Source organism: Cynoglossus semilaevis, chromosome 9 (genome assembly GCF_000523025.1).
Source record: "Cynoglossus semilaevis isolate Cse_v1.0 chromosome 9, Cse_v1.0, whole genome shotgun sequence".
Taxonomy (NCBI): Eukaryota; Metazoa; Chordata; class Actinopteri; order Pleuronectiformes; family Cynoglossidae; genus Cynoglossus; species Cynoglossus semilaevis.
Genome location: NC_024315.1, coordinates 16,074,147 through 16,094,050, shown reverse-complemented (window position 1 = coordinate 16,094,050; position 19,904 = coordinate 16,074,147). Strand labels below are relative to the sequence as shown.

At 39.3% G+C, this 19,904-nt stretch overlaps 4 protein-coding genes across 6 annotated transcripts in view; 3 read left to right on the top strand and 1 right to left on the bottom strand.

Moving 5' to 3' along the window:
- Positions 1-4,555, top strand: part of palm3 (paralemmin 3) — a 15,314-nt gene extending 10,759 nt beyond the window's left edge. The window contains exon 7 of the mRNA XM_025058493.1: positions 558-4,555. Within this exon, the coding sequence (XP_024914261.1) occupies positions 558-1,524 (967 nt within the window). The 3' untranslated portion in view covers positions 1,525-4,555. The remainder of the gene's footprint in view (positions 1-557) is intronic.
- A 159-nt stretch (positions 4,556-4,714) lies between these two features.
- lrrc42 (leucine rich repeat containing 42) lies at positions 4,715-7,991 on the top strand. Of its 2 annotated transcripts, none has more exons than XM_025058623.1 (7): positions 4,715-6,477; positions 6,563-6,694; positions 6,787-6,905; positions 7,010-7,095; positions 7,170-7,283; positions 7,389-7,461; positions 7,542-7,991. In XM_025058623.1, exons 1-7 carry the CDS (start codon positions 6,089-6,091, stop codon positions 7,814-7,816), a joined length of 1,188 nt encoding a protein of 395 aa, XP_024914391.1. In that variant the 5' UTR covers positions 4,715-6,088; the 3' UTR covers positions 7,817-7,991. The 2 variants fall into 2 exon arrangements, with proteins under 2 accessions (XP_024914391.1, XP_008315783.1); XM_008317561.3 differs by having other exon boundaries at positions 7,377-7,461; positions 7,542-7,971.
- A 1,602-nt stretch (positions 7,992-9,593) lies between these two features.
- misp3 (MISP family member 3) lies at positions 9,594-12,450 on the top strand. Its single transcript, XM_008317560.3, has 3 exons — positions 9,594-10,925; positions 11,459-11,532; positions 11,738-12,450. Exons 1-3 carry the CDS (start codon positions 9,764-9,766, stop codon positions 11,831-11,833), a joined length of 1,332 nt encoding a protein of 443 aa, XP_008315782.1. The 5' UTR covers positions 9,594-9,763; the 3' UTR covers positions 11,834-12,450.
- A 2,272-nt stretch (positions 12,451-14,722) lies between these two features.
- LOC103384157 (uncharacterized) lies at positions 14,723-19,684 on the bottom strand. 2 transcript variants are annotated; one of them, XM_008317559.3, is made up of 11 exons: positions 19,497-19,682; positions 19,132-19,289; positions 18,884-19,040; positions 17,431-17,820; positions 16,513-16,794; positions 16,407-16,427; positions 15,970-16,071; positions 15,835-15,865; positions 15,565-15,614; positions 15,416-15,450; positions 14,723-15,043 (listed from the first exon to the last, which is right to left on the bottom strand). In XM_008317559.3, the coding sequence occupies exons 1-11, from the start codon at positions 19,564-19,566 to the stop codon at positions 14,960-14,962; spliced, it is 1,380 nt and encodes a 459-aa protein (XP_008315781.2). In that variant the 5' UTR covers positions 19,567-19,682; the 3' UTR covers positions 14,723-14,959. The 2 variants fall into 2 exon arrangements, with proteins under 2 accessions (XP_008315781.2, XP_024914384.1); XM_025058616.1 differs by lacking the exon at positions 16,407-16,427 and having other exon boundaries at positions 19,497-19,684.
- Positions 19,685-19,904: the final 220 nt, after the last annotated feature.

Below are 19,904 nucleotides of genomic sequence, written 5' to 3'. Positions count from 1 at the left end.
ATGTTGACGGGGGCTGAAAAAGGTAGGTGGGCTCAAATACAGAGTTTTTGTTAAAGAAAGTTTTTCAGCCTGTTTCCCAGAAAAAGCCATAAAACAATGTATATTCACAGTTAGCTGAAATGTTTTAATTCTTGGCGTTACTTCAGACAACATTGGCTAGGATTTTTAAAACAGAAAAGTGAAGTCAGACATCAGATGAATGAATGAATAATGAAACACATCTGGAACAACCATCATCCAGTTTAGAAAACCCTGTTCTCTCTCTGTACATATGTGGTTTATAAACTGCAGATTTTACAGTTACCACTGTATATAAATGACACCAAGAGAATCTCAGTTACGAAATCTACCACTGAAGCACCATTTAGTCACTGATAGTAGTGACCTCTGACCTCATATCAGGATCCATCCTTGTTGTGCCCTGGATGAGCAGTACGAAGCATCAGGCCATGCAGTGTGTGTGCGAGACTCAATGATAGTCGAACATTGTTTTACAAAGAAGCGTTGATATATTTAGTTAATGTTTAAAATGCAATTTAACATCCTTTCCCCTGAAGATATCATTTTATGTTTTTGTTTTCCCCAGTGGCAGCTGATGTGGACATAGATATGAACAGGTCCCTGCAGGGTGGACATGAGGTTGTGTCAATTGCCAATGGAGGAGAGTCGAACAACATTTGTCACAAGGTCAACAGACCCTGCAGCTCCTCGGAAGCTGTTAGTTTTAAGGTAGAGCCTGAGTTAGGCCTTGGTGTTTCAGAGGCCGAGTCTTGTCATGTTTCTGACCTTGGATGTAGTGCAGAAGAGGAGGGAACTTTGTTGATCCGAGCAGAGTGTGTGATGATCACAGATGAAGGAGATGAAGCTTCTGATTATATTTTAGCATCCGCGCAGTGCAAAGAAACCCATCTGCCATATCAGGGAGTGAGCATGAATGGAGGGGAGATAGTAGAAGATGAATTGAAAACAAAAATAGCTCAAGAACCTTTAACACATCCCAAGAAGAACCCAGAACAGGAACCTGCTCCAGAGACACTATGGCCCACAGTAGCTGAGGATTTTTACCTTGACACAAATGAAAACGAGAACAGTGAGGTGAAAGGTGAAGCACTGGATAAACTGGAAAAAAGTAAAACTTCAACAGAAACAGTTCACCTCCCAGACATTGCTTTAGAGGACATTGTATTGGCTTCAGTGCCAGTCTATGCTGAGGTGGAACCCCCTACCATTACAGCCACGGCTGAGGTTGAACCCTTGATGTTGTCAGCTAAAGTCAAAGATCCTGCAGCACAATCTGGTCACTTTCAGGAGGTGCCTCTGGCTGTTCATCAGGAAAACCAGAGAAAAGAGCCGAGGCCAGAGCCTGAGCATGAGCCCCTCCTGTCCTACAGCAAAACCTCTGAGTCAGCAGCAGCGGCTGACAGCTCCATAAATGTGGACACACATAGCCAAGAGAAGAAAAGTCAAGAGGGTGAAATGAAGGCACCCAAATGGAAAAGCTGCCGGTGTTGCTCTGTTATGTAAATGATCAAAGAGTAGGTCAACTTTTTCTCTTCTTATATTGACTCTCTGATGTTCAACACAGACTCACTTCTTCCTCTGTTGCAACGATGCATCGTGAATCAATTCAAAGAACAAATGCGTGACTGTTCGCATCGTTGAAATGAAAAATGAATCTCTCATCAACTCAGTGGTCATACCATGAGACTACACACTCTGGTACAGTAGGTGGCAGTACATGCCTTAAAACGTTGGTTGTGACATGTTTTTAAACCAAGAGGTCGCTACGTGACTTTCAGGTGTTCAAACAGACACAAACAGTGTTTCTCTAAAGAAAACCAGCTCTTTCCAGTTAATATATTTTATATTCTTTTATTGGTTAATATATTGACAGTTAGCAAGGGAAATGCTGAAAAAAATGCTAATGTGCAGTGTTTCTGTAAAGAAATGTGCAGTTTTTGTATTCTGTTATTTAAGATAACAATTTCATTGTATTTGGTTTTAACCTGTCTGGAGATGTCTGGTTTTGTGAACAAAAACATCACAAATCACATTGTATTGTGAGTTGAGTGTACCGTTACACCCCTACTGGGCAGGAGTAGAGCACTCTGGTCAAGGACACTGACTGACAGTACAATATTTGATTTCTGGGACATTCAAATTCAAGGATTGCTATTTCTGTGAAACCTAGTTTTTTTTTTTTAACATTGTAAACACTACATGAATATCATTGATTGTGATAACGGGGTCCTCGACGTACTTACCTCCGTTCCTACAGTGCAACATAATTCAATTTTCACCGTAAGGCAGACTTCACATTCTGTACGTCAGTACCTGTCACTCTCCTACACTAACACAGTGGTGACATCATAATCTAGGACATAAAAACATCAGAGGTTTCTGACTTAGTGAATGTAGCACAATGTATGACGTACACCCAGCGACTGTAAACAACGCCGTCTTCCACGTGATGACGTATCCAACCGCTTTCTGTCTGCCAACTAGTTCTTACACGAAATTAGTTTTAAAGCCGTACGTTGAAATAACGAAACAAGACTTACGGGAGATGGCGATGTAACCATGAAACGCCGTAGGTTGACGGCATCGTAAACCGAGGACCTGGTGTATTTGGTATTGACCTCATGACCTTGAACTCATTTTATGAATGTGTGTAGGAAACCAGTTACAAACTACAACTGGAAAGGATTAGGCTTTTATAATGAAGCGGATACATCTCCATGCAGTTTTTTTGCCTTTAGTGTGAAGTACATATTTCTGGCTACTGTTGCTTGTGTATGTATGATTTATTTTGTCCAGAACTCTTTTTATTAGCGATTTCAAAGTGCATAAAACTGCTCTGTGTTCGATATATCAACTGTATACAGAAAAGGATATAAAAATACAATAAACCTGTATGATAATGTATGGATTGATGATTAAACTGAATTATATTTAAATGAGTGTGTATTACTAGATGTTGAATACGCCCAGGTTGAAGGTGAAGGTGAAGGTGAAGGGTGACGACTGTCAAGAAAGGCTACAGGCGTTACGCCAACCTTTACTGTTTACCAACCCAACATTTCAGCACCAAAAGAGGTAGTGACATTGCCTAAATAGTAAACACTTCAAAGTAATCATGAAATATTTTTAATCAAGCATCTTGCAAAATTTACATATTTAATTTTTTTTATCTATAACTATTAGAATCTTAAAACTTAAAAGTTCCCAGTAGTTTTAAATAACATTTTTGGATGACTGTTGATTTTTATAAAATCAACAGTCATTCAAAAAAATGTTTTTTATGTTTTGTAAATTGTCTTGGTAATATAGAAAATAAAGCAGTTATAAAAGGTACAACAATAACATTATATTGGGCAGTAGCTTTGAGTTAGAAATAGGAAATAAAGGGTTAGCATTTGTGGAAAAAATCTTTTTACTAGGTTGGCAGTGTGATAAACAAGAAGTGTTGGTGTTTACTGAGCAGATTTACCACTTGTCTGCCTTGGATTCTTTGATAAACTCTTATTAACATCTAAAAGTAAAAGGTTGTCATAGACTAAACTAAATGGAACGTGATGCCACCATTAATTTATGTTCATTTTTGTTTGTTTTATCTGAAGACCTTGGATATTCCAGTAAAACTCAACTCAAATGCTATTGCATAAGATGTACTTTGTCTTGTTTGTGTGTTTAACAGTTAGCAAACACCACTTGTAGGTTGTTTCACAATCACAAAGTTGATTAGTTGTAGGGTCAACTTTTATTGTCAATATTGCAAAACTACAGGTTTCTATAAAATTGGAACGCTGCTAACCAAAAGTGTCATAATCGCCTTTCAACTGAAACTTGACAAAGAAGCCGAAAGGACGCTAACATGTTTGCCATTGCAACTACATTTCTAGGCTTAGTGGCTCTAAGTCTTTCAGATCCTCGGCCCTGTGAGGATTTGGCCATGGCTTTGGATCCAGTGGATCCTCAACAGTTTCAGGGAATATGGGCCTTAGTCGCAAGCGGCATGCAAGAGCCTTCTGGGGCAGAAACTCTTAAGAAACGAGACAGCATAACTGTTAATGTCACTGGCACCTCCTACACCCAAGCCATCCGTCATGGTAATCAGTGCATGTATCGGCACCAGGACCTGAAGATGGAAGGCAACGTGTTTAGCACACAAGTTCTAGAATGGAAATTCTCCGGTACCTTACTGAAGAGCTCTTGTACAGATTGTATGGTGGTCAAGTTTGAAGGGGTGTCGGCAAGTCAGAGGTTTTTGGACCTGTACCTGTTCAGCAGAAGGAGAGAAGTGACACAGGAGGAGATGGATGAGTTCAAGGCTCAAGTGAATTGTTTGAACATCCCAGAACCTGTGTTGATGGATCCTACAAAAGACCTTTGTCCAGACCCTTCAGACTTGCTTTCACAGGCTGCGGAGGAGTGAGAGACCCTGGTACGAGATCTGATCTGACATGGTTTGAACACATGTTTGTCCTTACCAGGTTTAAGAATGTTGTGTGGGGGAGACCAAAATGTTTCAAATAAATATGATGTACATCATAAAGACTGAGTTTGTTTTGCTGTTTTTCTGTGCCCTGCTTTTATATACTCACATATATGGTTTCTGAAAGCAGAAGTAGAATCTTCAATTAGGAAAGGTTCTAAATAAGAAGTTTATATTGGTGTACGACTACCTTACCTCCGTCATTAAACACCTGAGTTCAGATTGAGTGATTAATTTGTTGTTGTTGCACACCACCGCACATAAGTGCATTTAACCAATTACCATAGTGGGCAGGGGGCAGCCAAAGCTAACCCCCCAGGGAGCAGTGTGTGGGGATGAACCTTAGAGGATTCAAGTCCACTTCCTAAACCACCACAGCACGAGGATGAACTGGACATATATACTATAAAATTGGACAAAACAATTCACCCTTAACTGTTAACATTCTTACAATTACTTGGCATGTGATCAACAATATTATCATTTCTTAAATATTGTTGGCTACAGGCTCATTTTAGATCAAAAATGATATAAATTGATAGTTGAATAGTTAAATGAACTGATGTAAGATGAGTTTTTGTGTTGCTTCCTTCCTTCCTGAATACTGAACAGTTATGAGAGATCAAAGAAAAATGAAGTGGATCTTGGGATATCCTTACATCAAGAAAAGTAGGACACAACAAAGGAAAACTCTACAAGAATTTTTTTTTTTTTAAATACAGTACCTTATAGCTATATCCAATCACTAGAAATAGAACATGTCTTAAATTATAATTATATCTATTTTATAATTATCTATTATTTTACAACTAATACAATCACAGAAGAAATAAAATAAATAAAATAGACTTTGTGTTTTGGCATCGATTACAGTGTACGTTTCAAAGGTGAATACCCTTAAACAAACTATTAAGCAAGCGAGAACTTTGTGCGGGTACAATACAAGGCCACACAGATGTTGTATGTTTGGATAGCAGTGTCTCTGACATCAAAGAAAGGTTAGATAAAATAAAGTGGCAAAGAATCTGTGATTTCAACTGAGTTTAAAGACTTTAAGACAGCGCCTTTAGAGTAACATACTCTGGGATTTTCTTTTCTAACGATTAACTTCAAAAGCTCATATATGGTGTTAACAAATCTGCTTCCTATAAATCTTTTCAAAATGTATTTATTATATTTGGCAGATTATCACAATTATCTACTGAATTGTTATAATTTATACATATAATTTTGTTAAATACTTTCACTAATGCAAAATGTGGGTTTTTCTGATTACGTCGTACATAAAAAAGTCGATGTCATATTAGTCGATGTTTTATTTTGGAGTTTCCCACAGGAAAAAGAAAGTTCGCCAAATTACGTCATGGGAAACCAACCGGAAGTAAACGTATATACCAGGAAATAAACATATAGCCAACAAGCACCAAACTAATACTAACTATTACTCCAACATCATTTTACAGGAATAATTGCGTCATATTTAGTGACACTATTTTTGCGCTACGAACCTAACAGTTGTCTTAATGCATTTGTTTTCTATCGCTTTCATGAGCCTGGATTTGTTATAACCCACAGCGAGATCAACACCAGAGAATGGACAATAATAGCATTTATGTGCGAGAGAAAGGCAAACTCCGTTGTGTCAGTGGCATAGTACTTTCACAGCACAAGTCGGTGTCATCCTGCAGGAGGACAAATCCGTTCGTGGTAAAAAAGGAGCATTTTATATTCACCTATAACACAGAGGGAAGTCTGAGGTACTCCACCAAATCCCTGTTCGAGCTCACGTTACGGTTCGTCGCTGACAACATTCACCATGTGGACTCTCTGGTGGGTTTCCCAGAGCAAATAGGAGATAAGCTGTTTGCTGCAGCAGAGGAGAACCGTGTGTTTTCAAACCCGGACATTTCTTGTAAAGCCCTGCAGTTGTTCAGTGATGCTTATGGGCACATGGTACTCGAATCTCTATGCCTGCGAAATAGGTTGGTATCTCCACACAGCCTCTCTCGACCCAGCTAATTCACTTTCCCCAAACTTACTCTTCTTGTCCATCTTCATCTACCACAGGTTCCCCCTCCTTCATGAGAAAATGGATGAAATAAAAACATTCCATGGCTTAAAATGCTTGGATTTGTTTGGCTGCAGACTGGGAGATGACCATGAGATGTTTCAGCATCTAACCTCTACCTCATTGGCAAAGTAATATTATCAGACTCCTCTGTTCCATAATCACACGGTTGAATAGTAAAGAGTTACATCAGTACTGTTCTCTCCATCTGTGTCATCCACAGCTTAACCCACCTCGCTATTGGTGGCAACAATTTGTCAGATGTTGGCCTGCAAAGACTGACGGCACCAATACGGATCATGAAGAAGGGTCTGGGTGGTCTCCAGCTTTTGGATATTTCTCGTTAGTCAACATCCATCATTTAGCAGTTGTTTTACACGTACTAATTTGTGTGACACATTGGGCCTGGTTGTCACTGACCAGACATCATCATTTTATTTGTGCAGACAATCCTATCTCAGAAAAGGCTCTCAGATACCTCAGATGTCTCCCTAAACTGGAACAGCTAGATGTTTCTGGGACTCTGTTAAAGGTCAGTTCTGCACACACCTAGACTGTAGCTTGCTGTAATGCTGATTTGTGCTGTAAAGGGATTTGTGCCTCCAGCCTGGTGCAGATTTGAAGATAAGGATCAGAAACCTGTTGGGATTTGTTTTTTCGGAGAAGCCGCTGGACGTCTTTGATCATTCAAAATGTAAAACTGAAGGCTGGGCAGAGCAGGTACTTACACAATCTTCACTTCCTAATAGGAGTATGAATATGAGCGCTGTAAATCTGTGTTTTTCTTAGCTAACCTTTGTTTTGGTTGTTGAGGTTGTCCACCAGTGGGAGACAAATAGCTTAAAGATGCCAAAACTGAAGAAAGTTGACCCTTCGAGAACATCCTCACAGCGCTTTTGTTAGTATTGTTTTTCTTCAGTACTTTACTGTGAAACATTGTCTGCGTATTGTTTTCTGAGTCTATGTTTTGTTTTGTAGTTGGCAGGCAGAAGTTTGTCAGAGAGGTCCTGAACACTTCTCCCCTCATCCATGACAGTCAGGATGACGTCACTAAAGACTGCCTGCATTTCTTCAAACCTGCAGCATATAACCAAAAAAATAGCGATCAAAGTCCTGCAGAGAAGAAAGTAATTGGTTCCTGTCATGGTGTCAGAAAAAGAAAGAGGGAGTTGGAGACATTGGACAAATCCCATCTTGGCCCGTCCTCCTCGTCTTTCTCTGCAGAAGACATTGTGTTGTTGAACAGCTACTAAATGAGGAGACCATTCTGTAAAGAGCAGAACACAGGACTCCTGTGGCGAACACAGAGGTAACAAATAAATACGTGAAATGACTCACACTGGTAAAATATACGTTTATAAATAAAGTTGTTTTTCTATGATGCTAACCTCCATTTTGAATATTTTGTGATTTAGAAATGTACCCAGTATTTCCAACTATTTTCAACAATAGCTATTTAACCTAATGTTTGAGGAGGAAGATTATATAAAGACATTACTGCAAAGACATCCTGGTAGAACAATTTTATATTAATTATCAAAATAGTTATTCTGCAAATATTTCCAAATTTAACAATCAAAACTTGCATGCCGTATGAAAAATATGTTCAGGTGCACAAAGAAAAAAAGTGTTTATATGTTCCATATAGTGAACAAAAGATATTGTCGAGAACAGACCTGGGCAAACTACGCCCCCAGCGGGCTTTATCTGATCCAGATAATTAGGGCATGAGTCGACTGCAATTTCTATTTATGCCACTAGATGGCGACAGACCTCAAATGTTCCAAATTTTCTTTGAAGTTTTAAGTCTATTTACATTTCATTTGTATTGTTTTGCCCAAACATTCAACATCCAGCCAGTACTGAACAAATGTTGAACCTCGTTTTGGCCCATCAGCCAAACCGTTTGCCCACCCCTGGTCTAGAAAATAGAGGAATAATAGCCATCTGTGACAATCATGTGCAATACACAGACCAATAAGAAAATACTGGTTTGGTTACAAATAAGATGTTAGACAAACCAATCAATAAAAAAACTTTATAAAGCAATAAACCCAAAATTCCAAGTTAAGCCTGGAATAGAAGCATTGGAAAAAAATATGTGCTGTATATTTTTAAAGTGTTCCTGGACATTTCTGACATTTTCAAAAAGTTCATTTTCACTACTGTTTTGATCCTCTTTAGATTTTAAATTCAGTAATACGTGGTGTGTTTGTTGTTTTGTTGTGTTTATTTTTGAATTTCCATTGAATTGTTTTAAATACAGTTTTGCAAAGGAGTTAAAAAGTATGTATAGATTTTTCAAATGCATTTATTTTGGTCTAAAATATACCTGACAAAATATTAATTTATTTATCTGTGCAATGAATAAGCTCTGATGTACTTGACGCAAACATATGCCACTTTCATGATACATTACAGCTCCGACATTGCACAGTTTAAACAAAGTTTTAATATTAAAATTTGCACTAATGCTAACAGAATGTAAACGCCATGTTCATTCAGTTGTATATAAAGGTGAATATTTGCCAGTTTAAGTCCAGATGCAAATGTTGGCATAACTATCTGTATGACATATCTCAAACTCAACCAGAAAACCAGTTATAGTGGGGGGTTTTTCTAATATTGCAACTTCCATCAGAGCTCTTTTAATTAAAAAAAATTGTATTTAGTTACAAAGCTAAAATGTGTTGTCATGGTAACAATCGTGAGGTCTGGCACGCCCAGGCTACTGTAGTTATCAGAAGAACGGCTCATGAGCTCAGGGAAACTCTGGCTTAGAGTAATGTGAGTGCAACACTAACAGCAGACGGTAATCATACACAGCTTGTAGTTATTACACAGAAGCTTTTTTTAAAAAAAACAAAATGTATTGCCTGTGTCTCCCTCTGCTCTAATTATGGTCTAACGTTACACCTTCTTGTATGGTCCGCATTCTAACAGCAGGTTGTGCTGTTTGTGCAAATTTATTATGGCCTTACCCCCAGGATTGCCAACCAGGAAGCTACATGACAGGTGCATGACCAGGACTCTCCACCTTTGTCAAATGTTGCCATGGAGCCGTCCAATCAGGGTGGGACAGCGTCTGGGAGCTGGTGTTTTACTGAATGAGGAAAAGAACACAGGAAGGCAGGGAGAGGACAGAGTACGGAAGTCAGTAAACAGGTGGAGGGGAAGGACAGACACAGAGTGGACTGGACATGGCAGGAGACAACATGACAGAGGACGATATCACAGGTGTTTATGTAAAACAGCAGAAGTACGTCGAGACGGAGGGAGAAGATTGTGATGACAGCCACAGTGACAGTGGGTTGGTAACACAGTTCTGTACTGTGGAGGGCAACATCAACAGCTCCACTGAAACATTAGGGGCTTCAGTCACAGAGACCCCCATTGAGAAGGAGATCAGGAAGTCTATAGCGCGAGAACAAAGCCTGAGGAGATCCAGAGGACTTCCCAATCTGCCATCTGCCCCAGAATACGTTGAAGTAAACCTCAGGAAAAATGTTCTCTCCCAGTCTCACGCCTTCAAGTCTGAGAGGTTTCAAGGCAAAGACCGACAGTTTGCTGGCAAGAAAATGCTGCAGGACATCTACGAGGAAGCCCAGAGAGAAGAGGATCTGGTCAGGATCGGAAAGGTTCTGGGGTTTTATGACAAGGGTACCGTACGGCAACTAAAAGAAAGAAAACATGTTTTTGAGGCCTTTCAAAAACCAAGTGACTCAACTCCGGCTCCTTCAATGAGGAGCAAAACCTCACGTTTGTCCTCATCCAGTGGTAGTTTAACTCTGGACGACCGAAAAGATATTTCATCGAAGGCACCAATCACCAAAGACTCGTATAGAAGGAGTGTAGACCCGCTTGGTTTTACAGATTTTCACACTTCAGCCAGAGGAGGCTCTAATGGAGCAGGCTTTTCCGAGGGGCTGCCTAACAGAAACGTCACCACCACGGATAATGGGCCGACACAGAAGTACGGTTATTTCACGCAGGAGGTGAAGAGGCCTGAAAGCACAATCACAAATGACAGACTCAACAGATCATCATCTGGAACAGCAGGGCATGGTGGCGTTACCAGGCTATTACAGCAAAATAACCATGACATGGTGGAGAAGGAAGTGGCCCAGGAAAACCCCTTTATTAAGCTGCGCTCTTCATCAAATTTAGTTAAGGGTCAGCAGGACATCCACGAGGCTCAGGAACGAGAGAAGGAGCTTCAGAAACAGAGAATCAGTCTGTATGGAGGGAAAGCTGGAGCGGCCTTAGTCGAAGACATGATGCCTTCAATGTCTGCCACCCGTGGACTGGCTTTTGCTGACTTAGCAGACTCAGAGTTTGGACGTGGAACGGAACCCTCAGCAGGTTGGTGCAGATATGAGCATTCATTCAGGATTCTTACGTTTCCAAATGATTTGGTTATGTGGGTTTGTGCCTGCAGGCTGTTTACCATATTAGGATGTTAGTTGTTAGCCTATGTTGATGGGGTTTTTTTTGTTTGTTTGTTTGTTTTGATCGATTTTGTTTAATGCCACTTCTTGTCTTTGATATTCAAACTTCTCAAAGTGACCAGGGTGTGCCTTTATACAGGGTGAGTACCGCTGACTCAGTGCTGGGACATGAATAGAGTACTGTCCTTGTATACACATTGGGTTGTATAACCCATAATAACGTCTCTTTTATAGCGGGTGTGTTACATTTTCACTTCCTTTCATTTACCCTCCAGTACTGAGTCCTTTCACTTTTCAAGTTTTACTTTTTACTGTAATTGAAGAGGGTATACCTGAGTATACCTTTCTATACCTGAGTTTACCTAGTACACCGTCACACTTCTCAGTGTTTATTATGGCACCCTCCCACTCCCTATCTCACACACCTTTCCCCTCTCTCCTTTGTAGGACACCAGTCAGCTGCAAGGTTGATCATGTGGCCTCCACCCAGTGTTAGAGAGCAGAGAACTTCACAGCCACAGGTGAGTAAGTCGAGTCCGTCCACTAACATCACAGTGATGATTACAGTGAACACTACTAAAGATTTGACTCAGACTTAATAACTGGTGTTTATTTATTATTATTATTTCTCTACCTGGCAAGTTTACCTTTTGAATGTAGGAATAGTTCTAGAACTAGTGTCCATGGTGTAACTGCTGACTTACTAAAAAGAATTTCTACAACCAGCTCCACCCGAGACCCTGGACCTCAAGACGAAAGAACCCTCTCGTGCAGCGTTGGGAGTCGGGCCAGGTCAATGGACATCAGGAGGACGAGGACTGAGGAGCCGAAGACGTTGGTGACTTAAAGACAACTTTCCATTTGATTTTTTTTTTTTTTATGATTTAATTAAACACAAAGGTCACATAATAGATTAGAGACCAAAACCTGTCATGACTTGATTAATGTTTGTAATATTTTATCACCAATACCAGTTTATTACACCTCAACAATCACATCATCGTATCAGACCTTTGTAAGTAGGTTAGCTGGAATTTAACTGGACAAAAAAATGATGATAAGGAAACAAAAAGAAAGGGGAAAATGGATACCATTCCTTTGATAAAGTCTGCCTGCTAGATTGCAATGCACTTTAAGGAAATTGTTTGGAATTAAAACATGAAGGAATTAAAAATGACTGTGTTTATGCCTCTTATCTCCTCTGCTCATCTGTTTATCTTTATTACATTCAGTGTTCACCTCCTTGTATCAGCACATACAAGGATGGAGTGACTGGGTTGGCTGAAGGCTGTACTGAAGTATCTAGCTTCTGTATCTGACTGACACTGTGCCCAGTTTCTTTGAATACAGCAGACTGTTGTTTTCACATTTGCTTTACTTTGCCAAAATGCTTATTTCAATAAGTCTCATTCTATAGACTGACTGTCATGTAACCAAAATATTCTGACTTTTCTGTTGCTACAAATTAAACTTGTGTTTTTCCAAGAAGATACTGTAATAAATCATTGAAGTGGGGAGCACTGATGCAGCGTGTGGGTAATGTTTCTTTAAAAAGTCGACGATTTACACGTTAAGTTCAGCCAAGTGTAGTGAACTTATCAGTATTCTAAGTCTGAATCAAACAGATCTGACTGATGATGTTAGCATGTACACAGAGTAAACTGTGATATCACATAACATGGACATAGAGACACACTGTACTTTGGGGTATGTGTGTATGCTATACTACTTCTTTGTGCTGTGTACCATCAACAGTCATTGCTGTTATAATCATTGGAGTGACCCAGTCATGGGACATGGACATTTTCTCACTCACTAAAATAAAGTTGCTGTTCATAATCCTAATCTGACTGAAAGTTATGTACCGCAATTAAGGCTATCAAAGTGTCATAAAACCCCTGACAACCAGGCTGTGCTGAATCAACATCCATCAAAACACAGATGCTGACGGCACACACATTTCTGTTTCTGTCTCTACATTTACAGACATTTGCTTCGGCTTAGAAAGAAAATCAATTTAAATGAAAGTGACATTGAATTCTCTCTCATTTTACTCAGTGTTAGCTTGTAGCTGTTGTAGCTGCGTTGGCATTTACCACGAACGAACCTAACAATGTTTCACTGAACCGTTTTATGGTCATATTGGAGACTGACATGAGAGTGAAACTGTTGTTGTATTCAGTCAGGTAGTTTTTGGAACAAGGATTAAACACTAACGCCCCCTGTGGACCGATAATAATTACTACATCTTTTAATTTGAAAGCCACTGTGAATCCCCACCGTACTACTGTCTAATCGACTCATGACACAATAATACAGTACTAGATATTTTTTGCTGTGTCTCAGAAAGTCTCTCCATAACTTTATTATTTTTGTCTGTGGGATACAAACTAGCATCTGTGCAGGTTTGTAAACAGGTCTCTGTGCCAACTGCTTACATGTGGTTGAAGTAACTGGTACCCATAAATCACCAGCTCATGTTGTCATACTTTAACTCATTGTGACTTTATATGAATTTGCCACAGTCATGTTCTATATTTCAAAATTTCACCATTTACCAACATAATAAACTCTGTGCTGCTTCACAGTCTATGTTGACCAAAAACTACTTGCTAGTTCTCCCTCCCTGTGAAACTTGCTTGCAAAATTTATTGCAAATAGCCAGCAAACTGTCTTCTTCTGAACCACCACCGACGTAATGTTCTCTGATTACAAATACGTGACGCACGTGCTGCATATAATGTAATGACGGAACTTCCCCTTCCTGGTTTGGTTTGGTTTTGTAAAACACAGTTTTATAATATTGAATCAAGTCAACATTTTAGTCGAGTTGTTCTCAATCAGCGGTGCTGATGTAAAATATATTTTATATATTATCGGGTCTATTCTTTATGATATCAAATTGGACTGAATGATGTCATAATTTTCTTATATCGGGGCAAAAATTATCTGGCCGATAATTATCGTGCACCATAGTATTTAATCTGTTTCTTAACACTGGAACTGCACATTTATCTAACTCATTGATGACACTTTTTTTTATTGTACCTGAACACTTGTGTTTTTATTATTGTGTTGTTTATTTTGGCACTTTTTTGCCCTAAATTGCCTGGCATAGATGACTAAAAATCTATTTAAATACGTTTCTATTTACAACAGTAAATAGTAACAGTTCTGTTTGTTAAAGAAATAAAGCTCATTTGATTGACATTTGTCTGAATCTTTAGTTTAAACAAATGTGATATTCAGTACAAATCCTGTTTTCTGCCTAGCACCAAGACCTCTGCCTTTTTGTGCAACTAAGAGTCCCCGTTTTCTTTCTCAACGAGACTCAGTGTTCCTTCCAAGTGTACATCAAGTACACGCAGCAGTTTCGCTGTAGTAACGTTTGCCAAGCAGGTCATGTACTTGGCTGCGTCTCTCAGTCTACTTGTCAGCCTCCAAATCTAAATGCTATGCATTTTCTGGAGTGTTGTACAGTATTATGGGCCAAGAAAAAAAAGGAAACACTGTGCTTGAGTTCAGGGGTGTCAAACTCAAATTCAGTGGACCAAAATTTAAAACTGGGACAAAGTCGCGGGCTAAACTTGATGTTTATTGAAAAATTGATCACTGGTGATTTGCCACCGTGTGGTCTGAAAAAAAATCGAAACAAAAATGTAAAAAACTCATAGTCGTAGTCATATTTAAAGCCATTTGAAAAAATCTGTATATCTTTATATGCACTTGTTTATTTACATCGATGATTAAACATACATCACATTCCATTCCCACACAGTTCTGCTACAAGTGAAACAGGAACTTTTCCTTTGCAGCGCTGTGACTCCAGCTGATGTTAGCATGATTAGCTCAGGAAACACATTCATGAATATGATCACATGGCCACGAATAAAGGGGAAGAGAAATCAACAAAGACAAGAAGACAGAGAACAGTAACAACAATCATCTTTAACTGTTCACTGTTGTGAATGTGGAATGTGAGTTCCATGTTGGAAACCTGGAGGCCATCTCTGTTTCCCCATTGGACCATTCCTGCAGAACACATAAACAGAAACCCATACAATGTGTTAAAACTTGTTCATGTAAAGTTTCTTTTGTTGTGGGAAAGCAGGGTATAAACAGTGAAACTTTAATTCTTATTGGATGATTTTTTATCTAATTTTATTTTCTTTTTTTTTCATTCACCTGTAAAAAAAAAATTTTATTGAACAATTCAATGATCCTTATCTCGACTTTTAAAAACTACATGAGAATACACAGATATAATGCTGAAATGATAAACTTGTATCAAGCGAAAATATTTACAAACACAGCTACAACAAAACGCTAGAGGACAGCACTGATGAGGGAAATCTGTGGGTTCTGAACTTCATAATATGTGCTGTAGTTGGGAAAGAAATTTACCTGAGAGTTAAAACTTGAACATCTGAGTGTGAGGTCTGCAAAAAAACAGAGCACCCAGTAATGAGCCGTGTGTGTACGTCGTTTCTCTTTGTCAGAAAACAAAATTTGGAGGAGAAAGGAAAATTAAAAAAAAAAGAATCTAATCCTACCAACAGGATGATCTTTGGCATGGATCTGTGTCCAGAACTTTGCCTCCTGCCTGAAACAGAGTACAAAAAATATTCTAAAACTTAACAACAGTGATAATGTACTGTATAAACACCACGATAGACAAAAAAATTATAATAAAAGGGTCAATTTGAAACAACAAATTGTGATTTAAAGTAAAGTCTAAACATATCCATACTGCAACGATGATGTCTTGTGGTAAAGGATGGTAACAGAATAGTGTCATTTGTATTTCATGTAAACCAAAATACCTTTTTTTTTCCATCTCGGCCGATGATTTCACTGCACAGAATGGTTCAACAAACATGAGAGAATTGGTTAAAAAAAAACAGAAATCATTTCTGAATGTATGTTTGTGAAAAAGAGAAGATTCATGTGTGAAATACCTTTCCTGTGAGTTAAGACCACCACCAGAACCACAGAACAGAGGAACAATAACACCGCAGATAAAGAGCCCACGAGGAGAGGCCAGTCCAAGTGCTGCACATCTGCACACGACACACAGGCATCACCAGGTGTATTAAGGTGTAAAAAAATGACAATGGTTAGCGTTAGTAATGTAGCTACAGTCACTGCGGACTGCTAACAGCTGAGGTAAGCTGCTGCGCGACTGTGTAAAAAATGTGTAACTAAACTGCTAACAGCTGAGGTAAGCTGCTGCTGTTGTTAAATGTGTAACTCTATTTTTGAACTGCTTATTAGATTGTCATGCATTTGCATTTGTCATGCATTGAGATTGAAATGTTTAATCGTTGCCCAGCCCTAGTTTTTGGTCTCCATTTGATTTACTCCTACTAAGTACTGTGTACACTTGTCTGCCTACCTGTGGTCGGAGGATGAAGACCTGGAATTTAAGAAAAGATTCAAACAGTCATGTGACTTGAAATACACCACAGACTCACTAAATCCAAACAAGGATCAATCTGTACCAGTGGTGATGGAGAGAGATTTGCTGCGCTCTGATTGGCTCCACTTCCTTTCAAGCATGAAGCTGTACTGACACTGGTACGATGCCACTGGAGTTTCTTGGACAGGAATTTGGAATGTAACTTGATGATGGCTAGTTTTAGCACGAATCGTGGTGATGGGATGTTCACTCTCTGCCAGGTACAGGAAGAAAACAGCACCAGGGTAAGCAGCAGACCCTGTGCAGAGCAAATGCTGAACGTCTGCCCGCTGGTCAAGGGCAAGAGTGGGCAGTGGTAGCATGTCTAACAGCAGACAAGAAAGAAAGAAAGAAAGAAATCACCCTTGGAACCCATATTTTAAACTTTTGAGTAAAAACAGATAATATAATTTAAAATATTAAACTAAATATGCAGGAGATCTCTGTACACCTTAGGTCAAAAGAGGGCGTCCCACTCTACTGACAAAATCTAAAACACTGTGAAAACTAATGAAAACTAACCAAAGCTAGGCATGTGATTCGTGGAAGAATTATGCTGGTACCGTTCTACCATATTTAAAAAAACAATTTTTATCTATAAGATAGATTACACCCATTAATCAAGAGCCTTTTTCCCCATAAAACCGCCTGTGACACAATTACTGTCAAGACACAACATTTGAGATGGACAAACACAACGAATGTCCAAAATGTTGCTAAATTGAGCAGCTAATTAGCAGAGCATTTCAATAGCAAAATCAGCTAACCAAGATTTCTTCAATTGTTTTTCATATTAATTATAATTATTAATGATGACAGATTGTTACAGGGATGGATAAAAAGCACTTCTGTGTTATTATCAAATCAAACAACAATTATTTAAAAAGGACATTTTTTTAGATACTATTCAATAATAACATATTTAATATGAATTAAAGTGGTGACATTGGAGCATCCTCACCTCTGATGGTCACTTGGATGATGTTGCTCACAGTTGAATTCACCAACTGCTCTTTGTTGGAGATCTGGTAGATGCATGAAAACTGCCCATCATCTCCTCTCTCCACAGGGCCCACAGTGAAGACTCCAGTCTGGGTGTCAGGGCTGGACATGAGACTAGCTCGGGGCAGCTGTTCGACCCAGGCTGCTTCTGTTTGCTCAGTTTTTCTCAGTAAAAAGAAGCTCACTGGTTTGTTGGCTAAGCTTGACCCGCTTGACTGTTGCTCAGGTGTAGGAGAAGGTAGAGAGCAGCTGAAGGACAACGTTCCTCCACGTTTTACCTCCCCAGTGGATGGCACCACAGACAGGAACGGCCGTGGAAAAGGGGGTAACGAGAGAGTGGGGGAAGGATCTGATAAATAATAATGGTTATATATATTATATATTTATGCACATAAATATTGAGAATACATTCATTAAAAAATGTTTTCTCTGTTTTGCTGTGGCCTTACAACATTTTCACCATCTACTGACCCAATTCCTCTAAAGCCAGTACAATTCATATAACCACTGCTCTATTGAGTTTCTATACTCTAAACCAGGGGTCACCAACATGGTGCCCGGGGTCACCTGGCAGCCCCCCTGGACTACCTGAGCTGCCTGTAGGGTATGTTCTGAAAATCAAACTAGTCAACAAGAGGGTCAACAATTGTACTGTTTCTGTGCTTTTTGAATCAGTTTCTCTCTCAGTGATATTCAAATGGGGTCAATGACGATAGTGAGAAGAGTGTCTGCTACTGTATGTCCCAGAACTGACTATTATTACGTTGTTCAGGAAGTCTGTATCAAAGTAGCTCTCTGTATTACTAAGTGCCCTTGAAGGAGCTCTCAGGTTGGTGACCCCTGGTTTTATACATTTAATTTCTTTCTGTAGCCTTTCGTTGCTCAGAACCTTAGCTATTTGTTTGTGGAACAAATGGAGCTGTTCAAATTGATTAACAAATATATTAAACTTTTTGTTGGTTAAAGTAGCTGTAGCTGTACAAACTGTAATACTGTAGCTATGTGGGTGTGTGTTTGTTGTGGGTATGGTTTGTGCTTGTGGTAGTAGTGTGTGTGTGTGTGTGGAGGGTGGAGTGGAAGGCAGGATATAACAACTGTTTCACACACCTACAGAGGAGAACAATGAGACTGCAGGGAGCACCTGCATACAGCAGCGGATGGCGGTGTTTATTATTTTAGTCGTCCTCATGTTTAATCATAAGTGAGTGGAGGCTGAACACATCAACAAGTTGAGTCTCCTTCCATTTTTTTTAATCCATTCTCTCTGTTTGAAGCACAGCTTTTGACTTTGGCCTCGGCCGTCATGTGTCTTTCTGTTTTTAAAAGTTGATGTTATAGCTATTGACCACAGGCCACAATAATCACGCGTCTATTTTGAGAGAACTATTTTTGGAGGAAACAGATGAACAAACCTGTGTGGGGTTTTAGCCGCAAGTATGGGCTGAATGCACTGTAGTGCCCCTGGTGGTCTTTGTAGAGGCAGCAGAAAAGTTTATCAGTATTCTCTTCATTTATCCTAACAGTGAATTGAACCTCCTCCGCACCAGACTGGAGTTCATGATAGTCCACCTAAATACACGGAAAAGCTCCAGTCACAACCCAACACACTTGGGTAAATGAAGAGTTGACAAATAAATACATTTAAAATAATTATTAATACCATTTCCCTGAATCTGTATAACATGAACAGAACCCCAGGATTCCCCTGTGTGACCTTACAGATGAAGACCACTGAGTTCTCTGACCTCGAATGAATGTTGAGGACAGGTGGGGAATGAGCAGGAGAGGGAGTAGCAAAAGAAGACGAATGAAGTGTTCCTTAAATGAAAGAGGAAGAAACAGAGCGAATCAGCTGATATTTGAAAAATAAATCTCAGGAATATAAAAATCTTCATGCCAGTATGTTATTAGATGATATTGACTTTAATAGAATTTCAGCACAAACAAATCAGAGGCTGCACTCAGGTCAGATTAGTTTCTATACCATAACAAAACATCTAGAAACAAAAATAATTTCATAGTCACCCCAGAGTTGTAAGGACGTGAAGATCAGAGAGTAAATCCACTGTGACATTTCTCCAGTGGGAACCTGCATTTTGACAAAACCAGTCGATAATAACAGCAAAAATAGAAAAGAAATCAAAACACACTCCTCGCTCTTCTTCTCGCTGTGTTCCTTGCTGTGTGTGTGTTTCTTGGCCCCCCGCCCCTCCCCTCCTCTCTCTCTCTTTCTCTCTCTCTGTTTTCTTAATATGACATCCTCTTAAAGACACAACGATGGAGGAAGTCAAAACTGTAAACACTTCCTTTTATGGGGCCCAGTGGTTGAATGTAGGTTGTAGTATAATATAACTGGTCTGTCTAAAAGCCAGTCTCGGACCACCAGACCACAGTATAAGAGCAGTTACACACCACACTGACCATGTGGTGAAA

Coding starts and splice junctions, on each gene's coding strand:
- lrrc42 (XM_008317561.3), top strand. CDS start 6,089: ATGGACAATAATAGCATTTATGTGCGAGAGAAAGGCAAACTCCGTTGT. Junction 6,695..6,786: donor ACCTCTACCTCATTGGCAAA/GTAATATTATCA, acceptor TGTCATCCACAG/CTTAACCCACCTCGCTATTG. Junction 7,462..7,541: donor AACATCCTCACAGCGCTTTT/GTTAGTATTGTT, acceptor TTTGTTTTGTAG/TTGGCAGGCAGAAGTTTGTC.
- misp3 (XM_008317560.3), top strand. CDS start 9,764: ATGGCAGGAGACAACATGACAGAGGACGATATCACAGGTGTTTATGTA. Junction 10,926..11,458: donor TGGAACGGAACCCTCAGCAG/GTTGGTGCAGAT, acceptor TCTCCTTTGTAG/GACACCAGTCAGCTGCAAGG. Junction 11,533..11,737: donor AGAGAACTTCACAGCCACAG/GTGAGTAAGTCG, acceptor TTCTACAACCAG/CTCCACCCGAGACCCTGGAC.
- LOC103384157 (XM_008317559.3), bottom strand. CDS start 19,566: ATGCAGGTTCCCACTGGAGAAATGTCACAGTGGATTTACTCTCTGATC. Junction 17,821..18,883: donor GCGGCTAAAACCCCACACAG/GTTTGTTCATCT, acceptor ATTATTTATCAG/ATCCTTCCCCCACTCTCTCG. Junction 15,044..15,415: donor GTTCAAGTTTTAACTCTCAG/GTAAATTTCTTT, acceptor TGTGTTCTGCAG/GAATGGTCCAATGGGGAAAC.